This window comes from Colletotrichum destructivum, chromosome 2 (assembly GCF_034447905.1).
Source record: "Colletotrichum destructivum chromosome 2, complete sequence".
NCBI classification, from domain to species: domain Eukaryota; kingdom Fungi; phylum Ascomycota; class Sordariomycetes; order Glomerellales; family Glomerellaceae; genus Colletotrichum; species Colletotrichum destructivum.
This window is the reverse complement of record NC_085897.1, coordinates 5,590,948-5,612,938: the sequence shown is the minus strand read 5'-3', so window position 1 is coordinate 5,612,938 and position 21,991 is coordinate 5,590,948. Positions and strand designations below refer to the sequence as shown.

Genomic DNA, 21,991 nt, shown 5'->3' with positions numbered 1-21,991 from the left:
GATGTGAAAACCATTTTCTCTCTCTCCTCTCGTTCATCCTTCCTCCCTAACATGCAATTTTCAACCCACAACCTTGTCCTCTCCTACATGGGCTGCAGGCCTCTTTGGCTTCTCAAACTTCTTTTCTATCTTATTACTGTTTCTCTCTTTCAGCTCTTCTTGAGGACCATTCCTACGTCGCATTTCTCTTCCCACTCAAAAAGAACACCCTCCTATCGCCACCCTCCGGACGAAACCAGAAACAGACACAGTCAAGAAGGAAAAGAGTAGAGAACGGACAAAAAGCTTGATCACAAAGGAGATCTTTCTGCGTTCAATTCTGCTTTTTATCATTCCCTTAAAATTAGGTATGTCCCTCTTTCCAAGGCGCATGATGCGTCAAACTTTTCACCTGTTCACAACCACTTTTTGCACACCTTTGTCTTCTCCTGACCGGTTTAAAACAAGAACAGTTAGCTAGCTGCAACAAACACCTGTCACTTAAATGTCTTTGTGCCACAGGAACTTGTAGTTCCTTTGCTCTTTGGACATTGTCAGAGCCATATGACTCAGGACGTGTGGATTTGGACCCGAATAGGTATGAAGACTGCCCTTGACTGTCATATGATGCCCTCACTAAGAACTCGGACTTTCTAGGTTGCTTCTTGTTTCATGTTTCGATACTCAAATCCTCAGTTCACTGCCGAAAAGGATTTCGGATTCTTTGCTTTGGCTCTATTGCTGTGCAACCACGTCAGTGCCAAAGTGACAATACACAAAGCAAAGCTGATTCATCTCACAGTGTTTCGACAAAGCCATGCTGCCCCTGGCCCTTGCATGCTGCAAGCCATCTGTCATGCTGGATTTTGAGAATGGACAGGAAGATGCGATCAGCTGGAGAACACAAGTCCTTCAGCACAGAGTAAAGCCCCAAATCAGGGATTTGGAAGAGTGAGCAGCTCCTGTCAACCTTACCACACTTTTGAACTGACAATTCCACTTCCAGGCCTTCTACTCACCATTGAGATGTCGAATGAGACTGGAACCATGCAGCAGCCACAAGGCACTGAGCCGGACCTGTTACGGCTGGGGTTTTCCGCAAAAATACACGAACGACCTTGGAAGTTGGACCTTGACGCAAATCCCAGATTAATGCCCTCCAAACACTTCCATGAAGTCTATGGCCACTTTCAACACTGTTATATACCACCATGGAGTGTGTGGCATTGTCTTTGTCCTTGTGGCCGGCGCCCACATAGGCTTGAACATTGATTCCTGAGCCTTTTGAAATCTGCGTGTCCGACAAGGTACACTCAAGCTAGTTGGCCTTGACCATGAGCTCAAACAGCGGCGAATGGTCTTGGGTGTTGAATGATAGCACAACTTGATGAGTGGAAGTAGGTATTTGCCCTCGCCGAGTACCAGGCCTCCTTGCTGACAAGTTTATGATAGTAGGTCCATTTCGATGGCCTTTGGGGAGTGGGAGATCCCCATGTTGTACGTCAATTCTGCTGCAGTGTTGGACACAACCCTTGCAGCTGTTCCACTGGCAGGCCCTTAGGACATTCTCTGCTTGAGATGTCCAAAAGGGTCCTGTTATGTACGTCCTGCCGAGGTTCATACCTCATTGCAGTTGTTGTTGTGAGGGAACGGGGGAGGGGGTTGGCGGCATAGCCGACCATCAACTCCCTCCCCACATAGCCGACTGATTTCGGCCTGCAAAAAGTGGCCCGTTGCCAAACAATCGCCAAGTGAATGGAGAATGACAGGGCCAAAGGATCAAGAAGCGAGCTTGTGGACGGACGGATTTTAGGTGATCATGGTGGAATTAAATCTAGAGGACATCGGTGGCGGACGCGCTCTGGTAAGTCGACAAGCTCTTCTCACTGAGGATTTCGCTTTGCGTTACTCCGTTGCTTTTCCAGGCCTTCGAAACATGGCTGACCACTTCTCATTCTCACCAGAGATTAATCAGGATCACGATAAAGCAACACGGCAGTGCCGAGGCACCGAACCCGGCAAATGCCTCGAACCATATCCGAGATGAGGAGCATGGAAGAACCGAAACGTGGATTGGGAACCTTGAAATAGATTGTCGTTGTCGTAATTGGATTCTGGACCAAGCCGAGGAGGTCACGGTTACTCACAAGCAAAGGGCCGACGTTGATATTCTGATCTGAAAGTCGATGACGCGATGCCTGTTGGGAATGAGGAGGACATGTCGACAAGCATTTCAATGGGTGTTGGACGAGTGGCAGAGACACAGCGAGATCATGGCAAAAGTCTTGGTATAAGACAAATGAGATTTATTCAAAGAGCCAAATGGCTGAAGCCTCACCGAGGAGGGAGAAGGGGTTTGGTATCTGCGACGTAAAGAAAGAGTCGTTCATCGTACTTCTCGACCAGGCGTGTGTGACCGAGGGGATATTTTCCGTGGTATCGTTTCGGGTTTTCCATTGTTTTTGTTCGTTTCGTTTCGTTTCGTTTCGTGAGATTCTTGTCGTTTCTTTCGTTCGTCCAGGTAAAAGGCCGCTCCATGTCTTTGGGCAGCTGGGCTCGGGAATTGCTCGGCGTGTAGTATGTGATACACTCAAGCACAACCCGACGTAAGGGCTTTTTTAAGGGTTGTGTCGGAGATCGTTTCTGGGGTCGATCCAACACGGATTGCTGATGTCTCGTGCCGGCGGTTTGGGAAGTTCAACAAACCGCCATCGAGGCTATTTGGTCCGGATATTCTGCAGGTGCATGTGCAGACTGGCGAAGCTGATGGGCAGCTCGATGAGCGAGCTCTTCATGCTTGGAGTGTGGCACGAAGCCGGGATCTCGACGGCGAATGCCTCGAAGCCGGATCGGGCGCCTGTGTAGGTAACGTGTCAGTCTCAGGGGCTTTGGTATGATGGAAGCGGTTAGTGGTGACATACCCATGCCGTGCAAGCTGGTCGCCTCAAGCTTCGTGACCTCGTCCTTCAGGTTCACGACGTACGAGCTCTCTGACTGAGCTGCCAAAGACGTCAGAATAAGCAATCTTGAGAAGCTGACGAAGAAGCCCAACTCACTCTCAGCAACGTCGGTCCTGTTGTCAAAGTCGACGGACCAAGTGCTCTCCGGGGCCGACGCAATGTCGGCGGGACAGCCGGCGGCAGCAGCACCGTGCGACCCGGCCGAGACGCCGAGAAGCAGTGCCAGCAGCACCGACAGCAGCCCCATCAGCCTCTGCCACGAAGGCGAGGCCTGGGCCATGGTTGCTGGGTTGGGTATGGGGGGGTGTTGATCGAGGGGTGCCTCGAAAGAGGATGGATTCCAAAGGAGGAAAGTTTCCCAACAGTCTGCGGACACGAACACGTCTTTAATAGACGGTGTCGTCGAGCACCCGGCCAACGGCGGGCACATCGATCGAGCCGGGGGTCGTGGAAGAAGCGGTGGGCGGGCATGCGTGGTCACTCGGTCAGCCACTCGGTTTTTTTCATTGCCTTTTTTTGTCTTCACGATCCCCCCCCCCTGCGAAAACATCATCGGCGCACATGTCTGTTTCGTTGAAGACCGGTCGAGATGGGGCTAGCGTATCTGAGTTGGCCATGCATCTATGGGCTGGGTGTCGCGAGTTTCTGGCGGTAAAGGCTTCGCGCGGTTCGTCTGAAGACCGGTTTGGGAGCTGGGCGTCATGGATTGTTTGTTGAGGATCCGCTGCGAGCATCTTACGACGAACCGGATCTCGTCGTCGACGATGCGTCCCTGGTCTTGGAGTTGGGGAACTGATTGGACCGAGTCGCCGTCAACGGGGTCGGGTGCGATTTGGACAGGGGGAGCAAGACCACACCGCAAGACTGCGAGCGGAACAACCCCACCATTGGATGGATTATTGGACCAGGGTCTACTCAGGGTATCTTGGAGGACGGGCCTGTTCGTGCCCAACCCTTTTTCTTTAACCATGACCGCAGCTTCGCTTGGCTGGGTCTCCTGCTCGACGGTTATGGTCCGTTGGCCGGAGACGGACCCGGATGCCCGGCCGAGCCGGAGAGGAGGGGACGGACAAGAGCATCGGCTTTGGAGCCTGAGGCGAAAGAATTCGGGCCAAGAAGCCAGACTCAGTCAGGAGAGATTACGGGCGGATATCAGATGATCTGATAAGATGCCAATGCCCAATCACATCCATTGCCCAGATCTTGTGTTCCAATACGGGCATGGCATCCTTGCTTGTCCTCCACTTCGGCTTCACGGATCATGATTTTGGAGACTTCGCGAAAACACGACTCTTTGACAGCCTAAGAAACTCGTCTTTTGCTTGATGTCGCGCGGTATATTCATCTTATGTGACCAACCAATGTAAGGAAAGTTGAGAAGAGACAGCAATGAGCGAAGGGTCGATCTGACTGCTTCTCCGTTGCTGCTTGTCAATCTCATTGAGCCACTGCTTGGGTTGTAATCTCCAAGGCATTCTTCCCCGCTCAGTCCTGCGCCGATACAGCCTGGGCAACTCGGCGTTCTCGTCCTCCATCCCTTGATTCGCCCGTCGGCTGAAGGCACTTGGCCAAGCCGTCCATCGGCTGTAGGTCATCGGTCCAGTCGGGGAATCGCCAGAGGGGCTTGCGTATGCAACCACTTCTGCCCAGCGCACTTGTGTGGTATATAAGAGTGACTCTCCGCTCTACCCTTGCTCAACTCTAGTCTTTTTGGTGCTTCTATTTCTCATCTTCCCAAACATTAGGCAAAGGTCGGAAATATTTTCTTCGCCGATTCCAATCGAAAATAACCAAGATGAAGTTCGCTACCGTCGTCGTAACGTTGGCCTCGACGGCCGCTGCCATGGAGTGGCTCCCCATCGTCCCCCTTCATGCTCGACAGGAGACCCCCGGCCCCAAGTTTGAGTGTCATGAAGATTGCGGTATGTGTGCCAAAATCTCAAGGGAACTGAAAGGACTCAATTGCTGATGTTAAGCAGGCTATGCGATCCTCGGTGCCGAGTTGGAGGGCTACTGCGACAATTCAACATGGGTCGAGCTTTTTGACGGATGCTTGGACTGCGCTCTCGAGTTCGACATCTGGAAGCACTACGGCACCAGTGTGACTGAGGCTGGCGAGGAATGCAACCTGGACGCGACACCTGTCGCTGCTTCGAACGAAACGGCGAGCGCAACCTCTACAGCTGAGCCGACTGCTGACTCGACATCCACAGCTACCCCGACTGTCTCGGGAGAGGTGAGAGACCTGTGAAGGGTTACTGAGACTCCGTTGATACTGACATTCGTTGCAGTCGGCTACTTCTACCACCGAAGCCAGTGGTGCCGGCTTCAACCAGCCTGCGACGCTCGTCGTCGCCTTGGCGGCTGTGTTGGCTGCCACCCAGCTCATGTAACATGGACTCAGAGCCATAGGCCTGAAGACATTGTGTTGCTAACGGAGAATTTTGAGCAGAACCTTGAAGCAGAGTTTTTTGTATGAAATTTTATGACAGATATAAGCCAAGAAGTAATCATGCCGTTTCAAAGTGTTCCTGTGGAATTCAAAATGTTATCATTCAGTTGCTCGCCAGTTAGAAGAAGGCACCGTCGCCAGAAGCATCCACATTCCACTTGGAATTAAACTATTAGCCGAGGACAAGAAGCAAGATTCAACAAAGGCTCAGTTGAGCTAACGACAATTGATATCTGCTAGAAGATGGGTAAGCAATGACGAAGTGCGGCAGATAGCCCGTCCCTGGCGACGCAGTGCTTGACAATAACAGTGATAGAATGCATACTACGCGCATTCGACTGGAACATTAGATAGTGGCTTCACAGCATTGGAAGGGATATAAACGACGATTGCTCTTATTGATAATGTAACACAAAAGCAAACGCCTATGCAATGTACCAGCCAGCTACTCCAAGCGGCATTTGTATGTATACACAGAAAGCTCCGCAGGGAGTAGTAAGAATGAGAAAAAAAAACGGATCATCTTCCATCACAAAGAATCATCCAAGCACGCTCCTGATGAAGCTGATTTGGCCGGGCCAAGTGGTCCCACGTCAAAAACCTCTCAACTAGAGACTTTCCACCTTTCAAAGACGCTTAGGCAGAGGTGGGCTCGGCCTCGGGGGCGCCAGTGGGGGCAGCACCAGAGGGAGCACCGGAAGGGCGCTCGCCATCGAAGCCGGGAAAGCCGCCGCCGAAGCCGCCGGAGGGCTTAGCGGCGCCGGGGACCTGGGTAGGGCGGACGCCCGAGGGGAGAGCACCAGTGCCGTGGTTCTTGCCCTTACCCTTGCCCTTGCCCTTGCCCTTGCCGGTAGGACGAGCACCGCCGGACTGAGTGCCGGTGGGGAAGGGGGTCTCGGCGGCCTGGGCACCGAAGCCAGCGGCCTCCTCGGACGAGCCACGCGTGCGGGTCAGGAAACCGGAGTGGCCGCCGAAGCCGGGGAAGCCGCCACCGAAGCCGCCAGAGGGCTTGGCAGCACCGGGAACCTGGGTAGGACGGGCACCCTCGAGGCCGGAGGGGAAACCGGAGGGGCGCTCGCCGTTGCCGAAGCCGGGGAACCCACCGCCGAAGCCACCGGAGGGCTTAGCGGCGCCGGGGACCTGGGTGGGGCGTCCACCGGTAGGGAAGGCGGTGGGGAAGCCGGAGGGGACACCCGTAGGGCGCTCGGCCTCTTGGTCCTGGGCGAAAGCGCCGGCCGAGAAGGCGGCAAGAATGGTAGCAGCGATAACGTTGACCTTCATTTTGACAGAGGTATGGGAATAACTGAAGAGTGGTTGGGTTTTTGTTGAGTTGGAAAAAAAAGGTTGAAGGAGTGTGGTTTCGAAAGAAAGGCTCGGGATCGAGAACGGAACAGAAGACTAGCTTCAATGTTTGAATGAAAGTGATGGAGATGGGATGGAAAGGAGAACAAGAAGGTCGGGTTCTTGGAAGGAGAAAGGCGGCAACTTATATCAGTATGGCCGTGGCAGCAACGGGCTTTACAGGCCACGCATCTTGCTCATGGCCAGCCTGGATGGCGTCAACCCGGTTGAGGAACGAACATGGAGGAGACATGGTGAACCGTTGCGCCACCGGACGAGACAGATCGACATGGGGACATGGGGTGTTGACCCGGTATAGCGGGATGTGGGCGTCGAGCATCGCAAGAACCATGTTTAGCTCCTGGAGGCGTTGCCACCAACCGGTAGTTGTCTGCGGCTCAAGCCAAGGCAGGGCAAGATTTCTGGCCAGACCTTCCTGGTTTCGATCAAGACAGAACAGTCGTGAGGGGTATGGGTGTCAAATTGATGTCAGTTTCTTGACCGGTGGGTTCCCAGGGGGGGGGGGGGGGGCAAAAATGAGTTTGCACGGTCTGGGTTGCGCTTACGCAGCGGAATGATAGATGCTGCGTGGGTAGATGGAGCAGCCGGGCAGGTGCATGTCATTGCTCAACAAGTCAACAGTGCTCAGAGAGTTCGGAGAGTTCTAGGCCCAGCCAAAGAACGACAGATCGTCTCCGGGGTCTGGGTTGACTGCGGTCCACACGTGTAAGTGGTTGGGCCGTGGGAGTTTAACCCGTCACGACCCCCTCTGTTTCGAGGGGAAACGGAGTCGGGGTGGTCTCCACCGCTCCCTTATTTTCCGACCATCGGGCGTTTGCCTTAAATGAGAACCGTCGTCGTCCTCGTTTCACCTTGACATTTTAGGTCGAGGGGGGAGCGGCACTGTCGTTCCTAGCGCGGCAGGTTTTCACTTGTTTTGGTCGTTTATGGTTCATGGCATGCCCACCCTTTTTTTGGTGCCATCGCTGCCGGGGACGGACCATGTCTTAATTACGCGTCATCAGATGGCAGCACGTCGCGCTTAAATGAGGCCCAGGGGGCATGCCTGCACCATGGCCAGCCTTAACAAAAACATCCGTAGCGGCAGGGTGGATGTGGGCGCCGCGGCGATAGGAGCAGAAGAAATCAGCACATGTCGGTTTCGGGAAATCATATCCGCCAAGCTGACGAATGGCTTCGCCCTGGTACACCTTTGTGAGACGGTGAAAAATGAAGCGGCGAACCACTCTCAGGGATCCCGCTCTTTTCTGTCTATTGTTGGGTCACATTATGAAATAGCCAGATAACCATAACTTGATCCGCATCGTCCGGATGAGCGGCTTCGGAGACCTGTAGGTGCCGAAACCCAAAGCTGTCCGCGTCATCGTAGCAGCAACTTCATCTCCGAGGAAAGGTAAGAGACCCGGCGAGTAAGCCTGAATTTCGTTGAACATTCTGCGAATCACAACGGTCTATGGAACAGCTGGCTAGCTTTCAAATGAAACTCGCCCCGGCTCTGTCTTGAAATTCGGAGGACGACGCTCCACAGCCCTTACAAGTTCCAACCAATTTGAGGCCACCACTCGCAGGTCTGCTCCGATCCTTACCAACCATATACCTCACTTGCTTTGGGTTCTGCCACTTCCAACACTGCCGGGTCTCTGGTTGTCGCCTTTGTCATCGGTCGTCGGGAGCATCTGGCAGGCTCGACACCAAGTATCGCCTTGATCTGTACCCCTCACTGGACAACAGTCCATACATCTCGTTCTCGCATCTTATCCCGACGACCGTTTTATGGATGAATTCCCTGCCAGGGCTCTCTCCTCCCGCCTTCTCTTTCTACAGCTTTGCACACAGCACCCTATGCAGGAGCCGATCATAGCGGCTGTGATGAGAGGTATCCCAATACAAATAAAGAGATAAGCACTCTGGCTTATCTGCAACCCATCGTTATGCGCTCTCGGCGGTTCGTAAACGCTATCAGGAATCACCTGGCCGGGCGTCCAGGTCGGCAGAGCCACCGAGTTGGTCAGAGCGGGCAACTTTGGCGTCAGCGTCGCCGTGTCAGAAGCTGCCCAGGTCACTGCCCAGGGATCGTGGACCATGAGTGTAGAGCGGGTGTTATGGCTCCAGCTTCCACACAACCGGGACCCCAAGTCCAGCGACGATTCGGGCCAATATAGGGGGAGCCACTGGAGAGAGAAGCCACTTGGGTCGACAGTCAGAGAGTGTTCTTGTCCAAGAGCCCAAAGCACAACGAAGAGAAGAAACGCAAACAGACATGTCGCAGCAAAAGGCCGTCGATGCCGCTGTATAGCTAGCTTCAGCCATGTCCCAATACACCCAGCCATCGGGGCACACGCCCGGGGAAAAGCTAGGCATTCCCGGGGTGGTTTTATCGCCCGTCCAACCAGGCGGGTAGCATGATGCGGCGGAATCGGAGACTACCACGCGGACCATTCGCGTGGTACCGTTGATGACAGTTGAGCGCACACTTGTGGTGCCCCAGTAGCTCGTGCAGTCGGGTGGCTGAACGAATGGCGTGATGATGGCAAGCAACGCAGCCCCCGTCACGGTGGTGGACGTTGTGATGCTGGAAGATATGATCGTTCGCGGAGTCACTGGGAGACTGAAGTTGACGACGAAGGCAGGATGGCACAAAAGGAATTGAGGAATTGCCGTTGCAGACCGTGCTTCGAGCCCCTTTAATACAGCTCCCATCCATCTTGAGGCGTTATGCGCCAAGGTGGCACAGCAAGAGTCGCTTCGTGCCCGAAATGGAAACCAGCCTCTGGACCGCGGGTGCGGTGCTTCATTGCCTTCTCGTTAGCGAATGTGGATGCTCTGTATTGCCAAAACCAGAAGTTTCGGTGGCTTTTTCGCATCATTGGGACTTGGGATTTGGGACTCACGGCGAACTTTTCGGGGTGATACTGTAGTTCTCGCTGATAGTGGGCAAGTTGAGGTCAACAGCCAGGATGTACAGCTCATCACCTGGCACTTTTCACCATAGTCCGTTCAAGAGCACTGCCATAACTTGATTTAGATGGAAACATCCATCTCTCAAGATGTTTGCCGCTGCATCCCCAGTCGGGAGTATAGGGGGCAAGCAAGCGAGCGAATCCCCGTCACAAACGGCACCCTCAACGAATCAAACAAGGGCGCGCAACCAGTCTCAGTCCAGTTTCCAACAGCTGCTATTTTCCCCCACAAACGGTTCTACCCCCCCAAGCTCAGCAATAGGACAAAAAATGCCAGGAGCTTTTTAAGATAAGCTTATGTCCAAGGAAAATACACAACCTTTGTGAGGGTGTGGTTTAATCCCAAGACATTCAGTCGTATCTACAACGCATAACCATGCCGCCGAAAGCACGACTAGCTTGTTGAATCCGTACATCAAAACGGACCCCTGAGAACGTCGAGGACTTGGTTGGCGATCCACGAGTGTGCCTGGGTTGTGGGACTGCGAAGACGTCAGAAGTTCCGGTCGAAGAATGGCTAGAAGCCAGTACGACCGAGAAAGTCAGAGAAAGCATGGTGTAAGGGAGCGTACTGATACTCGTCCCAGTAAACCCTCCTCTCGGCATGTTCGCAGACCGTCACATTCGGCGTCTCGCCATATGCCCCCTCCAAGCAACTGCCGTACTTGCCCAGAGGGTCGAACCCGTACGCCAGAGGCGCGGCGTAATACTCGAAATCCTCAAAGAGCGGTCGAAGATCAACATGGACTGCCAGCCTCTGGGAGCGGCCAAGTAGGTCTCCCAGAAGGGCCGTGTAGCTCTGCAGAGTCTGCTTCGTCGGGGTATCCACGTAGAAACCGTAGGGGAGCTTCGACATATCCGGAGGTGAAATGGCGAGGACTTCGGAGCTTTGATACTCATCCCGCAGCCGCGTCACCACTTGGAGCAAGACCTGGTGTGTCTGCGAAGCACTGATGTTGGGGTTGAACAGGATATCGTTGGCTCCGGCGAACACGACGAACAATGGTGCGGCCAGAGCCGTCGAGTCCGAGGTCGAGAAGGCCTCTCCCTGGGGAGTGGTCTTGTCCAGAAAGGTGGCGAGTTGATCAGCCACCGAAGGCACCGCAATCGTCCCGCCCGGTCCGGTGTATCCTTGCACCAACGTGTTGGACGTAGTGGCGCCTCCCACTGCGTAGTCGTAGAGCGGGATCGACAAGTTGGCGGCTACGTATTCGGGCCAGACGGGGCCGTTGGAAAAGCGTCCGGCATAGCTAAGGTTGGAAATCAGTCTACCCAAGCAAACGAACGGTCGGATTAGGAGAAGGGTTTTTTTTTTTTTTTGCTAACTATTTGTCTGAAGGCCATGCATTGTTCGATACCCGAGCCGACCCGTTGCCTTTGTACGTGCGATTAGTCCTCGTTCCTTGCGTGTCACAAGACTCGGAAACCCTGGACGCTCACCGTTGTCGCTAAACGAATCACCGAACACGACGATGCTGGAGAACGCGGGGGCCACTGCTCGATATTGCGAGTAGGGGTCCGCAGCGTGTACCGCTGCAAGGAGGCCAAGCAACAACAAGACTTGAGAAGTGTGAGCCATTGCGGGGGTTTTCGAATGGATTTGACTGGAAACCATGGCCGTGTTCATGTTCAAAAAATATTAAAATTGAGGGGAGGCGGCCGCAGTCTTGCGCTTTTAAGACGGAGTAAGCAGTAGATTTTACGTCGAATTGAATTGCTGTCGGTCTTGGCCCTTGAGGGCAAGACCCTCTGCATTCCGGATAATGGACAACCGGCCATTGGGCGCGTCACGCTGTGAGCCATAAGATTACAAGTGCCAGCGACGTATGAAGTGCGGCGCTATTCCCAACTGGTGCACATATCTTACCAGAAAAGTACCATTCTCTGGTAGCACGCAACCTAAGCATACATACCTTCATGCCTACCTGGGTCAAATTTCGGCGCCATGGTTCGAGTGAAAAAAAAAAAAAAAAGTGTTGTGCACTGTAATATGATGCATGAACCAGCGTGTTTGCTTCACGCCCTCCAGTTTTTGGGCGGCCGTTGATGTTGATTGCGCGAAGAAACGAATATTCTATCCGCCCAAGTCCCGATGCCATTCCGGATTCCCGGTGTTGGATGGAACCAGCCATCCCCAACAAACTGGAATAACGCTCGGCAACACTCCAACGCAATCGAGGAACCACCCCATCGGGGGGCAGCAATATGTGTGCGCCCCCCCCCGCTAGTATCACAGGATTACAGGACTGGGACAGCACTGGGTCCCCGGCACCATGGTTCCGCTCCGCCTCCGGCTTGTGGGTGTTCGGACCGGGTCCGCGGATGCTCATTTTGGCCCCCAAATCTCCCCCACTCAGCGACAGTAGCCCTACCTTTTGATTCACACGGAAATACGGAGTACACATGATTGTTTACGAAGCAGAATCGGCAATCATCACAAGTTGGTTTCAGTACTTCGCCCTGATGGTCTAGCGGTATGATTCTTCCTTAGGGTTATCAAGAGATATCTCGTAACTCACTGGAAGAGGTCCCAGGTTCGATCCCTGGTTAGGGCCCTATAGTTTTTTGCCATATCGCCCTTTGCGAATGGGGGTTCTCAAGTGAAGTGAGTCTTCACCTCTTTTTCATCTTGGCGGTTTGTGATGCCGGCGTTGAGGCTATGCACAGCCACAGGGGGCTAGAGTGGCGCCCCATCATTTTGACTTAGTAAGCGCGCTTAGTAAGCACACCAACTAATAGACAGCTTTATCACCCGGCCAGCAGCTACAGCAGGTATTGCTTTACTTGATCAAGCACTGCTTCATGTTCTTCAGCATCGATAATCGACAAAAAATGACTATTCATAATGCAGGAAAATTTCAGCAGGGTTCTCCTCCACCTTGGCATGTAGCAGTCTCTCGAGCTGCCTTTGGAGGGCGAGACATTCCCGCAATCAGCAAAATCTGCTGCCTATTGCCCTCAAAACCAAGCATGTTTTGTTGGAACTACCTAAGTCGGGGTCTGCCGATGCCTGCGCCTAGTGAGCGGTCTGTCCCTTGTCCGGCCAATATGCTGGTGGCGCAGGAGGTGACCTTGCCATGAATCCAACGGGATGCTGCCTGTTATCAGACATCTCTGCGGGCGTATAAGAAGAGAGACGAATGCGACATCATTCTCCTCGGTCATTTATTGTGTGAATTCCAGGTAAAGCCGTGGGGAGTACAACCGACACGAAAATGGGCATCTTCACAGCCGGTGAGGCGCAAGCTGCGCGCCGAGCACAACGAGGTTCTCGGAAACGACCTGACTGGGGCGAGCGCAACGCTCATAGAGTCGCCGTGCTTGCTGAACTTTCTCCTCTACACCAGCAGCGTCATCAAAGAGCCGCTGCGTCTCCACCGGGCCCCTATGCCCTTGCGGGACGGCCAGTCGCACCAGGAGGTCGTCGACAGGGAGACGACGGGGGACCGCTATACGACCGACGGGTTCATACTCTGGGACGAACTCCGTTCGCAGTCCCGGTCCGAGGCGTTTCAGGCCCGCGCCAACGAGTTCGTGCCGGAACGCTGGGCGACGAAGGACGAGGGCGACCCGCTGCATCCGAAGAAGCATTCGTGGAGGATTTTCGGCCTCGGCAACCGGAACTGCACTGGGCCGGAGCTCGCGATGATAGAGATGAAGCTGATGCTGGTGTTCCTGGCTCGGGAGACCGAGATAGACTGGGTCTAGGACGAGTGGGATGTGAAGAAGTGAGTTTACCATCATCCGTGCATCTTTTCGTGGCCACGTCTCGGTTACCAATCTTGCCAATGTGCCCGTAAAGGAACACGACCGGGCCCAAGTTCGTGGTCGAGGGGGGCCGCTGTCACCAACTCGACAAGGGCACGCCGCACATCAACGAGGGGATGTCGGTTCACGTGAGAATTGACCAGAAAGAGGTTTGGCTCGTTGCCTCGGTTTGCCTCAGTCCGAGGAAAGTTGGCTCGAGGGACGTCGAGAACATGTCTGATACTGAGGGACGTCGGGGAGGGTGAGACGACGCGACGACGCTGGGGGTTTGGCGTAACTCCGGAGACATCTTTTCAGCAGGAATGACGAACAATGAGCCACCGTTTCTCAACGTCTCCGATGCGAGGCATATCCGCCTGGCACGTGCAACTAAATGGTTCGGATTTCGTAAAGTGGTAGTGCAAGTTGGGATCTGGCCGCGCTGCCTTGTAATTAGTCAGTGTTGGTTGACTGGGCCTGTGAAACAAGTTCAAAGACACTCACTATACAGATTCTCAATTACAGTTTGGCCAAGGTACCACTAGTTGTCGTATGTAGTCTGACGGCTACCCGTTGCTTAATGTTGTGATAGCCGTCAAAGGTTCCAAAGCGTGGCGCCGGTGCTCCCGGGCTTCGGGGCTCCGGGATAAGTTCAGATTCAGCAATTACCAACGACACTCAAAGGACTCTTTCTTTACTCGGACGGACAGGCCTTTGAATTGAGGTCTGGACAAGGGTCAGAAAGGAACAAGACTTACATAAGCGTCTGATCCCAAACCATCAAACCTTCCATGGCACCGGATTGGCCGGGTCGCATTTGCCCCTCCCGAAACGTATTCTTATGCGGCCTAATCTCCAATCTATGCTTAGTGTACGCGCCAATGTTCAAAAAGTCCGTCCCAGTTGCGGTCATGGCGGTGATCTGCGTCGTGTCTCTCTCTCTCAGTCTAGGCAACCGTTGCTTCCTCCGTCTCATCCTCGGTTCCTCCCTATGTTCGTGCTCTGAAACGAGCACCGCCCAGGAATAATCGTCACGTAACGTGGCTCGGCGGCGGAGTTGGGCAGAGTCTTCCAGTAGTGACTGAACTGCAGCTGACCCGTATTGCCTTCAAGACCTCGCTTCCTGAGACGACTGCCCTTCGGCGCCGCCTCTCCATAGGCTCTCTCGTACTCTTACGGCATCGAATTGGAGGAACACGCCCTCACGGCCTCTCGCGTGCTAGTCGGACACGTGAGATTCCAACCCGGCTAACCCACATTTCGACTCTTCCAGATGGCTCGACTGGGCGCACCCAAGGTGAAGACGGGGTGCATTACGTGCAAGTGAGTGCCCCCCCCTCCCCCTTCCGACCCAGTCTATATACACAGACTATGCAGGACTGGGCGGATCTTGAATTCTTGTCTCTGCTTTCCTTCCTTTTGCCGGTCACTCATCAGCCCCAGGATCCGCCGGGTCAAGTGTGACGAGGCGCGCCCAGCCTGCAACCGGTGTGTCAGCACAGGGAGGAAGTGCGATGGTTACATGGCGCCGCCGACGGGAGCGTACTCGTGGAGTCAGCTGCTCCGCGCGCGTCCGCCACCGACCGAGTCGGTGCCGGATGCCGAGCTACGGCAGCTCGCATTCTTCCGGCGCAACGTGGCGCCCTCACTGCCCGGGGTTCTCGATAGCTACTTCTGGACCCATCTCGTCCCTCAGTTCTCCCACCAGCAGCCGGCGGCGAGGCACGCGATGTTGGCCATCAGCTCGCTCTATGAGAAGTTCAGGGAGGACCCGTTGGACCAATCGGCCGAGAAAAACGCCTTTGCCGTCACCCACTACAACGAGGCCATCAAGCACCTGAGGACGACGACGAACCAGGAGGCCGTGCTGTTCGTGTGCATCCTCTTCGTGTGCATCGAGATGCTCCGCAACAGGTGCCAGACCGCCATCGAGCACTGCCGGCACGGCATCAACATTCTCAACGACGTCAAGACCAAGTCCAACATCACCAAGGACTACCTGGAACCGGCCTTCTGCCGCCTCGGCATCTTCCCTTACTTCTTCGGCGTCCGCCCGGAGACCTTCCCGGCCGTGGCGTCGCCGTGTCGCGTCCCGACACCGCCGTTCCACAGCCTTCTGGAGGTCCAGGAGGCGCTGGACCCGTTGCTCGTGCGCACCATCCGCTTCATCAGGATGGCGGACGAGTACCGGCTCGGGGACGAGACGTGTCCCCGACCCGACGCGGCCACGATGCAGGAGCGGGGGGAGATTGACGGGCTGCTCGACGCCTGGCTGGGCGAGCTTCAGGCCTTCAAGGAGCGCAAGAGGATCCAGAAGTGCAAGTACATGGCCATGCGCGAGGAGCTCGTCGAGCGGCTGCTCGAGTCCAAGTGGCTTGTCGGCAAGATCTGGATCGACACGTGCTTCTCGCGCGGCGAGGCCGTCTACGACCTGCACATGGACAAGTTCCGCAGCATCATCGAGCTCGCGAAAGAGTCCGAGGCCATCCTGCGCGCCATGTGGACCAAGTACCCGCGCGCCAAGTTCACCTTCGAGATGGGCTTCGCGCCGCAGCTGGCCTTCGTCCTCATCAAGTGCCGCTCACTGAGCCTGCGGATGACGGCCATGGGCATCCTCAAGGCGCTCGCCCACGAAAAGGAGAGCTGCTGGGACCTGGGGATCGTCACGACGCTCGCCGTGCAGGTCATCTGTTTCGAGCACGACTTGCAGCTCGGCCCGGACGACGACATGGACGACGTGGTCGACGACGGGACGCTGCCACCCGAGGAGCGGCGCATCAAGGACTCGGCGTTGCAGGACGACAGGCGCGTAGTATCTAGCACCGACGGCACGGGTATCCTCTGGAGAAAGGTTGCGCTCCTGTTGAGAGAACCAGAGGGGCCTGTCACAGTCAAGGAAGAGTGGGTTTCCGTGCCCTTGAGGCCCAAGCCATGACAAAAAATCTATTCTTAAACCGCCAGCTCCTTTTTTCCCCCCGTCTCCCATCATCGTCTTGAGAGTCTCGCCGCCAGTGTCCCTGTGTTTGCCATGTGTGTAAAAAGGGGAAAGAAAAAGACGTGGAAAAAAAAGACAAAAGAAAGAAAACACACACACACACACACACACATACCCCATGTACAGAGAGACTACGCCGCACACGTACACACACACAACACACACGCCCGCGCAAGATGTCGTGCTGACGCCGCCAGCAGGGGGTTTATTTTCCCATTCCACGCCGCTGTAATATTGACTTAGCGCTGTTCCACCATGCGGAGCTACCATTGGTCGGGTCGCATCTTTTATGTAAAGGAGCGAATCCTGGGGCTGTGCATCGCCAGACGGGCCGCGATAAGTGACTTTGGGAGTCTCTGCGACTTCACTTATAAGGATGTGGGCAAATCGCAAAAGAGACCAGACTCGGGAAATGCAGCAGCTTGAAAGACCAAGAACCATCCGGAAACTCATTGCAAACACTCCTTTATCACACTATCACAATCTTTGACCCCTCACTCAACATGCGTTTCTCGTGGCTTGTCCTGGCTCCTCTCGTCTCGGCTCTCATGCTGCCATCGACTCCTTTGCCCACGCCCCCGACTCTGCCCGGGACGTTGAACAGACGACAAGACACGACGGTCTCTTCCGCAGCATCAGCCGTCCCGACGGGCAACTTCATCACGACCAAGCACATCATCATCCCCGGCGTAACCAACAGTCACGTCAACATCCCCGCCAAGACCATCGACCTCGCCCTTCCGACGTGCATCCAGACCATCGAGCCGGACGCCAACGGCTACGTCCCGCCCGGCGAGTGCGGCGCCATCTGGAACTACTATCCCAGCTTCGCGGCGGCCATGGTGTTCGCGGTGCTCTTTGGCGCCCTAACTGCCATCCACATATGGCAGGCCGCCAGGCACAAAAAGGTCCGTATGTCTCGACGGGCCCCTCTCATCGGCGCGATGCACAGAAAGAACAAAAAAAAAGGAAAAGGACTGACTGGAACTTTAGAGATGGTGCTGGGTTATCATCATGGCGGGCATATGGGAGACGCTGGCATTCGTCTTCCGAGCCGCGAGCAGCAGGGACCAGCAAAGTGACGGCCTCTACCTCGTCTTCCAGATCTTTATCCTGCTGGCGCCCATCTGTAAGTTAACTGACGTTGCTTGAGACACCCCCCCCCCCCCCCCTTTCGAGAACACCACCCACTCACTAACACATCAATCCAAAAGGGGTCAACGCGTTCGCATACATGACCCTCGGCCGCATGATCTACTTCTACCACCCGTTGCGTTCCCTCCTGCACATCCCGGCCTCGACCTTTGCCGCACTCTTCGTGGCCCTCGACATCGTATCCTTCGCCATCCAGCTCGCCGGCGGCTCCATGGCTGGACCGACGACGCCGCCGGCGGAGCAGATGAAGGCCATCCACATCTACATGGGCGGCATCGCCCTCCAGGAGTTCTTCATCCTCATCTTCGTCGGGCTGACGGTGAAGTTTCAGTTCGAGCTGCGCAGGACGGACGGGCTCGTCGGGGTGCCGCCGCGGCGCTCGTGGAAGCCGCTCGTGTGGGCGCTGTATGTGTCCCTGGGAATGATCACCGTCCGGATCATCTACCGCCTCGTCGAGTTCTCGTCCGGCCACGGCCTCGAAAACGCCCTCATCACCCACGAGGCGTACTTTTACGCCCTGGAAGCCCTGCCGATGCTTCTCGCCATCGCCGTATTCAACGTGGTGCATCCTGCGGCTTTCATGAACGGCCCGGGCTCGGACATGCCCGGGCTCGTCTCGACGATCAAAGGCCGTTTTGCGAAGAACAGAGGGAGGATCCCGTTGAAGGAGAACGTGGAGGAGCAGGAGCTCACTAGAAGGAGGTTCCCGAGTCCTTGAGCACTCTGATGGGGAATGTGAGTCCGACGTATTCGGAGTCAGGCGTGAGTTCCCCTCTCGTATTTGCATTCTGCGGGGTGTCATTGGATATTCTGGACAGGTTTATGGCTTATTAGATTCTGTGTTATTTTTGTCTCGTGGACTATTTGGTAGTGCGTTTCCCTGCATGATAAAAACACGACGTGCAGGTGGCGCAGCATAGACGACCGCAGCCACATATTTCATTTTTGCCAGTTCGTCCTCTTATATCGGTGCTCTGACAGCTTTATTTCTCCCTACTTCCAAAGTTTCTGTTTATTCCTCGTCTTTCACTTGTTGTCCCATGGCCCACGTAGTTCCCGTAAGCAAAAGTCCCTTCAGAACTACGATTTCATGCAGCATCGCCACTGATCAGTGATTTGCAACCTACTTCATACCTGTAATTTCAACTCGAAACAACCATCACTGTGGCATCTTACCCTGCACAATCCCCCAGAGAGCACAATGCCGAAAAGAAGACTGTGTATCCAGATGTCCGGCGCCCCGGGTTCCGGCAAAAGCACGACGGCAAAAGCTCTCGCCGGGCCCCTCGACGCCGTGATTCTCGACTTGGACGTCATCAAAACCTCGCTGCTGGACAAGAACGTTCCTTTCCAACAGGCGGCGACGCTCTCCTACTCCATCCTATGGGCCCTTTCCGGCGACGTCCTCAAGCAGGGCCGGAACCTCATCATCGACTGCACTTGCAACTACGAAGAAGTCATCAACCGGGGAAGGGCATTGGCCGCAGAGAGCGGCTTCGAGTATTGGTACGTCGAGTGCAGGCCCGAGGTCGACATACGGGTTTTGGACGAGAGGCTGCGTAGCCGACAGTCGATGAGAAGCCAGCGGACGGGTGTGGAACGACCACCGGTTGATGCCGCGGTTTCTCAAGATGCCAGACAGCAGGAGTCCCTGTTTCGGAGATGGATCGAGAGCCCGTACCGGCCGAAGAACAACGTCATTATTGTCGATTCCTCACAAAGCTGTGAGCTGTGCCGAGACCAAATCATGGAAGCAATGGAGACAAAGTGGCACGAGTCACGGTATGAAGGGTAGCGATATATCATGCGGAAAGCTAAGAGTAATCTCTGCGTAGTGCCATCGTTGGACCTCTCGGTGCTTCATTCTCGATCACTAAACTCGCCCATTCTAGATGCTGTATCTGAACTGTCTGTCCTGCTTGTCCGTCATATCGCTGTCAGGGGCGCCGCCGGCATCCAACGTGACCTCATCATGGCCGCTTCCCGGAGACTGTGCACCAGAGAGGTCGGCATCTCTCTTGGAGTTATCTCTCGAGCAGAGATACCGATACACGATAATCTCCACAAAGAGTAGACACCAGGTGACAATGGCTGTGACGACGCCGTTGAAGTACCGCGGCTTCTCGGTCCAGAGCTGCGGGGCACCGATGCACCCCGCGCAGTAGCCGACGAAGAACATAGCGTTGACGATGGCGCGCTTGGTGTTGCCTTTGACGTTGGACGCGGTGAGGGAGAGGAGGATGGACCAGACTGCGGTGATGCACGAGGACTAGACTTGGGGTCAGAAAGACGCGGTGTGTATTTTCGGAACGGACGTGGTAAACTCACGATCCAAGAGGCCGCTATCATGCCCCATCCGGAGTTGGTGGAGAGCTTCATGAGGAGCACGTTGCCCGCCAGCGGTGGCAGGATAAGGACTAATGCTACGAGTGTTCTGTTCTTGGGAAACAGCATGCAGCCGCAGACGCCGATCCAGAGCATCCCGATTTGAACGGCGCCTTTCACGCGGGTTAGTCAAGATGCGAGGTTGGAGGTAGAAGCTTGAAGAAAGCCAGTGCTTACCCGAAGGAGCTGTGTAGAGCATGGTTTCGTACTTGTCGTAGCCGATGTTGTTGATGACGAGTGATGCGAACTGAGGAGGACGGGGTTGGTTAGCCCAGCAGGGAAGAAGGCCACGCGGAAGGAAAACTCACCGTCAGGACGGGAGACTGCATCGTCACCAGGACGCCAAACCAGAACACGAACCAGGTCTTGATATCCATGGCGGCCTCCTTGAGCTGCGACACGGAGAAGGAGGTCTTGTCGCCGCCCTCGCGGTCCTTGGCCATCCGCAGGGAGAGGACCTGCTTCTGGCGGGCCGTCAGGAACCAGGCATCCTTGGGGCCGTTGGGCATGAAGAGGTAGAACATGACGCCGGCGGCCGACGTGATGGCGCCACAGACAAGGAAGAGCGTCCGCCACGGCGCGAGGGCGAGGGCGGTGTTCTTGGCGATGCCGTACATGAGCAGCGAGCCGCAGATCTGGGCCACGCCGTTCATGGTGATCCACAGCCTGGCATCGTGTCAGCTTGTGTGTGCAGTTGGGGTAGTGTGCTATAACCCGGAGTGATGTGCTTACGCTGTTCGGAGGGCGTGCTCGTTGCTGCGATACCAGATGCTGGTGATGGTGATGAAGGCCGGGGACACGGCTCCCTCGGCGAACCCGAGGAGGAAGCGGACGGTGGCGAAGCCAGCGTAGTTGGTTGGTGCGGCAAGGCACATGCAGATGATGCCCCAGATGACACTGGAGTTGAGAGGGTGGTCAGTCAGATAGATACGCTTAGCTGGCTGTGGTATCTGGTAGGGGCCGTATTGACTGGGACTTACACCGTGATTCCAACGAATTTGGTGAGATGGAATCTGCTCATCAGGTAGATGAAGGGGTACTCGGACACCAGTTGACCTGCAATTCTTTAGTCCTGAACTTTTTCTAGAGCCATTCGAGTTGCTAACCAACGTAGAAGATGGACGAGCACCAAGAGTATTGAGTGCTCGTCAAGTTGAGATCCGTAATCAGGCCGAAGACCTATTCTCCTCGTCAGGAACCACACGCTCTATCACAGCTTGCCCGGGAACAGAGGAACCCACGCTCGCGTAGCTCAGACTCTGTTTGTCGAGGTACTGTAAAAAGAATACGAAGCACATCTTGCCTGTTTGTTAGCCCAACTAGTCAAATCGTTCATCGAGCTCCCGAGAATAATGTCGTTTTCCGTACCATGGGCATGATGGCAAGGTCGATCTTGCGCAGCACCTCCTTCTCCTCCTCGGGGGTATACCCGTCTGCCATGTCGACAATCTGTCCATTCTTCTCCTCCACGCCTTCTTGTGGATGGTCGTCGTCTCGTTGCTTGGTCATTGTGTCAGCGTCGCCGGATTGATTCATCGTGCCACTGGATCACGGGCTCTCGTCGACTCGATCCTCTTTTCAATCTATCTTCCAGCAAGGGGGGGAGCCTCTTTCTACACCGTCGAAGAAGAGCAGAATTGCCGGTTTTAAGACCCAACGAGCTTGCCGTATCCACACACCACGCGCCATGTTGGACTATCAACCCGGGGTTGCACTCCTGTTCCCCGCACGCGAAAGGCATATCAAGATGATCCCCAACGCTACTGCGATAGGCCACGAGGACGGATGATAGCGGTGATATGGAGGTGGGGGAGGTTCAGGTTTCCGATGGCGGAGTTGCGTTTGGGACAGATACCCGATGCCGGCGTCGGCAACATGGCTCTGCGCGGCCAGTTTTCCGGTGACAAGGCGGGGGGGGGGGATGGGGGGAGGACAGGCATCCGATGCTTTCCGTCGAGACACACATCTTCACGGGATCCTGGCGGCAGATAATTAA

General features: G+C 55.2%; 12 protein-coding genes across 12 annotated transcripts; 5 read left to right on the top strand and 7 right to left on the bottom strand.

Annotated features, from left to right (window-relative positions):
• Positions 1-2,282: 2,282 nt before the first annotated feature.
• CDEST_03908 (uncharacterized protein) lies at positions 2,283-3,369 on the bottom strand (the record flags this gene model as incomplete). The annotated part of the gene is made up of 3 exons (XM_062920067.1): positions 2,283-2,836; positions 2,901-2,978; positions 3,036-3,369. 3 exons carry the CDS (start codon positions 3,367-3,369, stop codon positions 2,697-2,699), a joined length of 552 nt encoding a protein of 183 aa, XP_062776118.1. The 3' UTR covers positions 2,283-2,696.
• A 1,259-nt stretch (positions 3,370-4,628) lies between these two features.
• On the top strand, positions 4,629-5,332 carry CDEST_03907 (uncharacterized protein; the record flags this gene model as incomplete). The annotated part of the gene is made up of 3 exons (XM_062920066.1): positions 4,629-4,861; positions 4,919-5,175; positions 5,231-5,332. Exons 1-3 carry the CDS (start codon positions 4,735-4,737, stop codon positions 5,330-5,332), a joined length of 486 nt encoding a protein of 161 aa, XP_062776117.1. The 5' UTR covers positions 4,629-4,734.
• Positions 5,333-5,819: 487 nt separating this feature from the next.
• CDEST_03906 (uncharacterized protein) lies at positions 5,820-6,826 on the bottom strand. The gene has a single exon (XM_062920065.1). It carries the CDS (start codon positions 6,670-6,672, stop codon positions 6,028-6,030), a length of 645 nt encoding a protein of 214 aa, XP_062776116.1. The 5' UTR covers positions 6,673-6,826; the 3' UTR covers positions 5,820-6,027.
• A 913-nt stretch (positions 6,827-7,739) lies between these two features.
• On the bottom strand, positions 7,740-8,043 carry CDEST_03905 (uncharacterized protein; the record flags this gene model as incomplete). The annotated part of the gene is made up of 2 exons (XM_062920064.1): positions 7,740-8,000; positions 8,041-8,043. The coding sequence occupies 2 exons, from the start codon at positions 8,041-8,043 to the stop codon at positions 7,740-7,742; spliced, it is 264 nt and encodes an 87-aa protein (XP_062776115.1).
• Positions 8,044-8,170: 127 nt separating this feature from the next.
• On the bottom strand, positions 8,171-8,840 carry CDEST_03904 (uncharacterized protein). The gene has a single exon (XM_062920063.1). It carries the CDS (start codon positions 8,835-8,837, stop codon positions 8,508-8,510), a length of 330 nt encoding a protein of 109 aa, XP_062776114.1. The 5' UTR covers positions 8,838-8,840; the 3' UTR covers positions 8,171-8,507.
• Position 8,841: 1 nt separating this feature from the next.
• Positions 8,842-9,453, bottom strand: CDEST_03903 (uncharacterized protein; the record flags this gene model as incomplete). Its single annotated transcript, XM_062920062.1, has 1 exon — positions 8,842-9,453. The coding sequence occupies one exon, from the start codon at positions 9,451-9,453 to the stop codon at positions 8,854-8,856; it is 600 nt and encodes a 199-aa protein (XP_062776113.1). The 3' UTR covers positions 8,842-8,853.
• Positions 9,454-10,128: 675 nt separating this feature from the next.
• On the bottom strand, positions 10,129-11,292 carry CDEST_03902 (Putative GDSL lipase/esterase, SGNH hydrolase superfamily; the record flags this gene model as incomplete). Its single annotated transcript, XM_062920061.1, has 4 exons — positions 10,129-10,195; positions 10,286-10,963; positions 11,040-11,088; positions 11,154-11,292. 4 exons carry the CDS (start codon positions 11,290-11,292, stop codon positions 10,129-10,131), a joined length of 933 nt encoding a protein of 310 aa, XP_062776112.1.
• A 1,469-nt stretch (positions 11,293-12,761) lies between these two features.
• Positions 12,762-13,421, top strand: CDEST_03901 (Putative cytochrome P450; the record flags this gene model as incomplete). Its single annotated transcript, XM_062920060.1, has 2 exons — positions 12,762-12,779; positions 12,945-13,421. The coding sequence occupies 2 exons, from the start codon at positions 12,762-12,764 to the stop codon at positions 13,419-13,421; spliced, it is 495 nt and encodes a 164-aa protein (XP_062776111.1).
• Positions 13,422-14,733: 1,312 nt separating this feature from the next.
• On the top strand, positions 14,734-16,395 carry CDEST_03900 (Putative zn(2)Cys(6) fungal-type DNA-binding domain-containing protein; the record flags this gene model as incomplete). Its single annotated transcript, XM_062920059.1, has 2 exons — positions 14,734-14,783; positions 14,898-16,395. The coding sequence occupies 2 exons, from the start codon at positions 14,734-14,736 to the stop codon at positions 16,393-16,395; spliced, it is 1,548 nt and encodes a 515-aa protein (XP_062776110.1).
• A 563-nt stretch (positions 16,396-16,958) lies between these two features.
• On the top strand, positions 16,959-18,328 carry CDEST_03899 (Putative RTA-like protein; the record flags this gene model as incomplete). Its single annotated transcript, XM_062920058.1, has 3 exons — positions 16,959-17,363; positions 17,449-17,584; positions 17,670-18,328. The coding sequence occupies 3 exons, from the start codon at positions 16,959-16,961 to the stop codon at positions 18,326-18,328; spliced, it is 1,200 nt and encodes a 399-aa protein (XP_062776109.1).
• A 483-nt stretch (positions 18,329-18,811) lies between these two features.
• On the top strand, positions 18,812-19,406 carry CDEST_03898 (Putative P-loop containing nucleoside triphosphate hydrolase; the record flags this gene model as incomplete). The annotated part of the gene is made up of 1 exon (XM_062920057.1): positions 18,812-19,406. The coding sequence occupies one exon, from the start codon at positions 18,812-18,814 to the stop codon at positions 19,403-19,405; it is 594 nt and encodes a 197-aa protein (XP_062776108.1). The 3' UTR covers position 19,406.
• Positions 19,405-21,766, bottom strand: CDEST_03897 (Putative major facilitator superfamily, MFS transporter superfamily). The gene is made up of 9 exons (XM_062920056.1): positions 21,364-21,766; positions 21,237-21,293; positions 21,102-21,174; positions 20,976-21,051; positions 20,728-20,892; positions 20,304-20,661; positions 20,173-20,242; positions 19,939-20,108; positions 19,405-19,879 (listed from the first exon to the last, which is right to left on the bottom strand). Exons 1-9 carry the CDS (start codon positions 21,529-21,531, stop codon positions 19,499-19,501), a joined length of 1,518 nt encoding a protein of 505 aa, XP_062776107.1. The 5' UTR covers positions 21,532-21,766; the 3' UTR covers positions 19,405-19,498.
• Between the last annotated feature and the right edge of the window lie 225 nt (positions 21,767-21,991).

Excerpts from the sequence above, each read along its gene's own strand:
- CDEST_03906 (XM_062920065.1), bottom strand. The coding sequence starts at position 6,672 with ATGAAGGTCAACGTTATCGCTGCTACCATTCTTGCCGCCTTCTCGGCC.
- CDEST_03904 (XM_062920063.1), bottom strand. The coding sequence starts at position 8,837 with ATGGTCCACGATCCCTGGGCAGTGACCTGGGCAGCTTCTGACACGGCG.
- CDEST_03897 (XM_062920056.1), bottom strand. The coding sequence starts at position 21,531 with ATGAATCAATCCGGCGACGCTGACACAATGACCAAGCAACGAGACGAC. Across the intron at positions 20,243-20,303 it reads TGCAGTCTCCCGTCCTGACG|TTCGCATCACTCGTCATCAA; the intron begins GTGAGTTTTCCT and ends CGTCCTCCTCAG. Across the intron at positions 20,109-20,172 it reads GCTCTACACAGCTCCTTCGG|GCGCCGTTCAAATCGGGATG; the intron begins GTAAGCACTGGC and ends CCCGCGTGAAAG.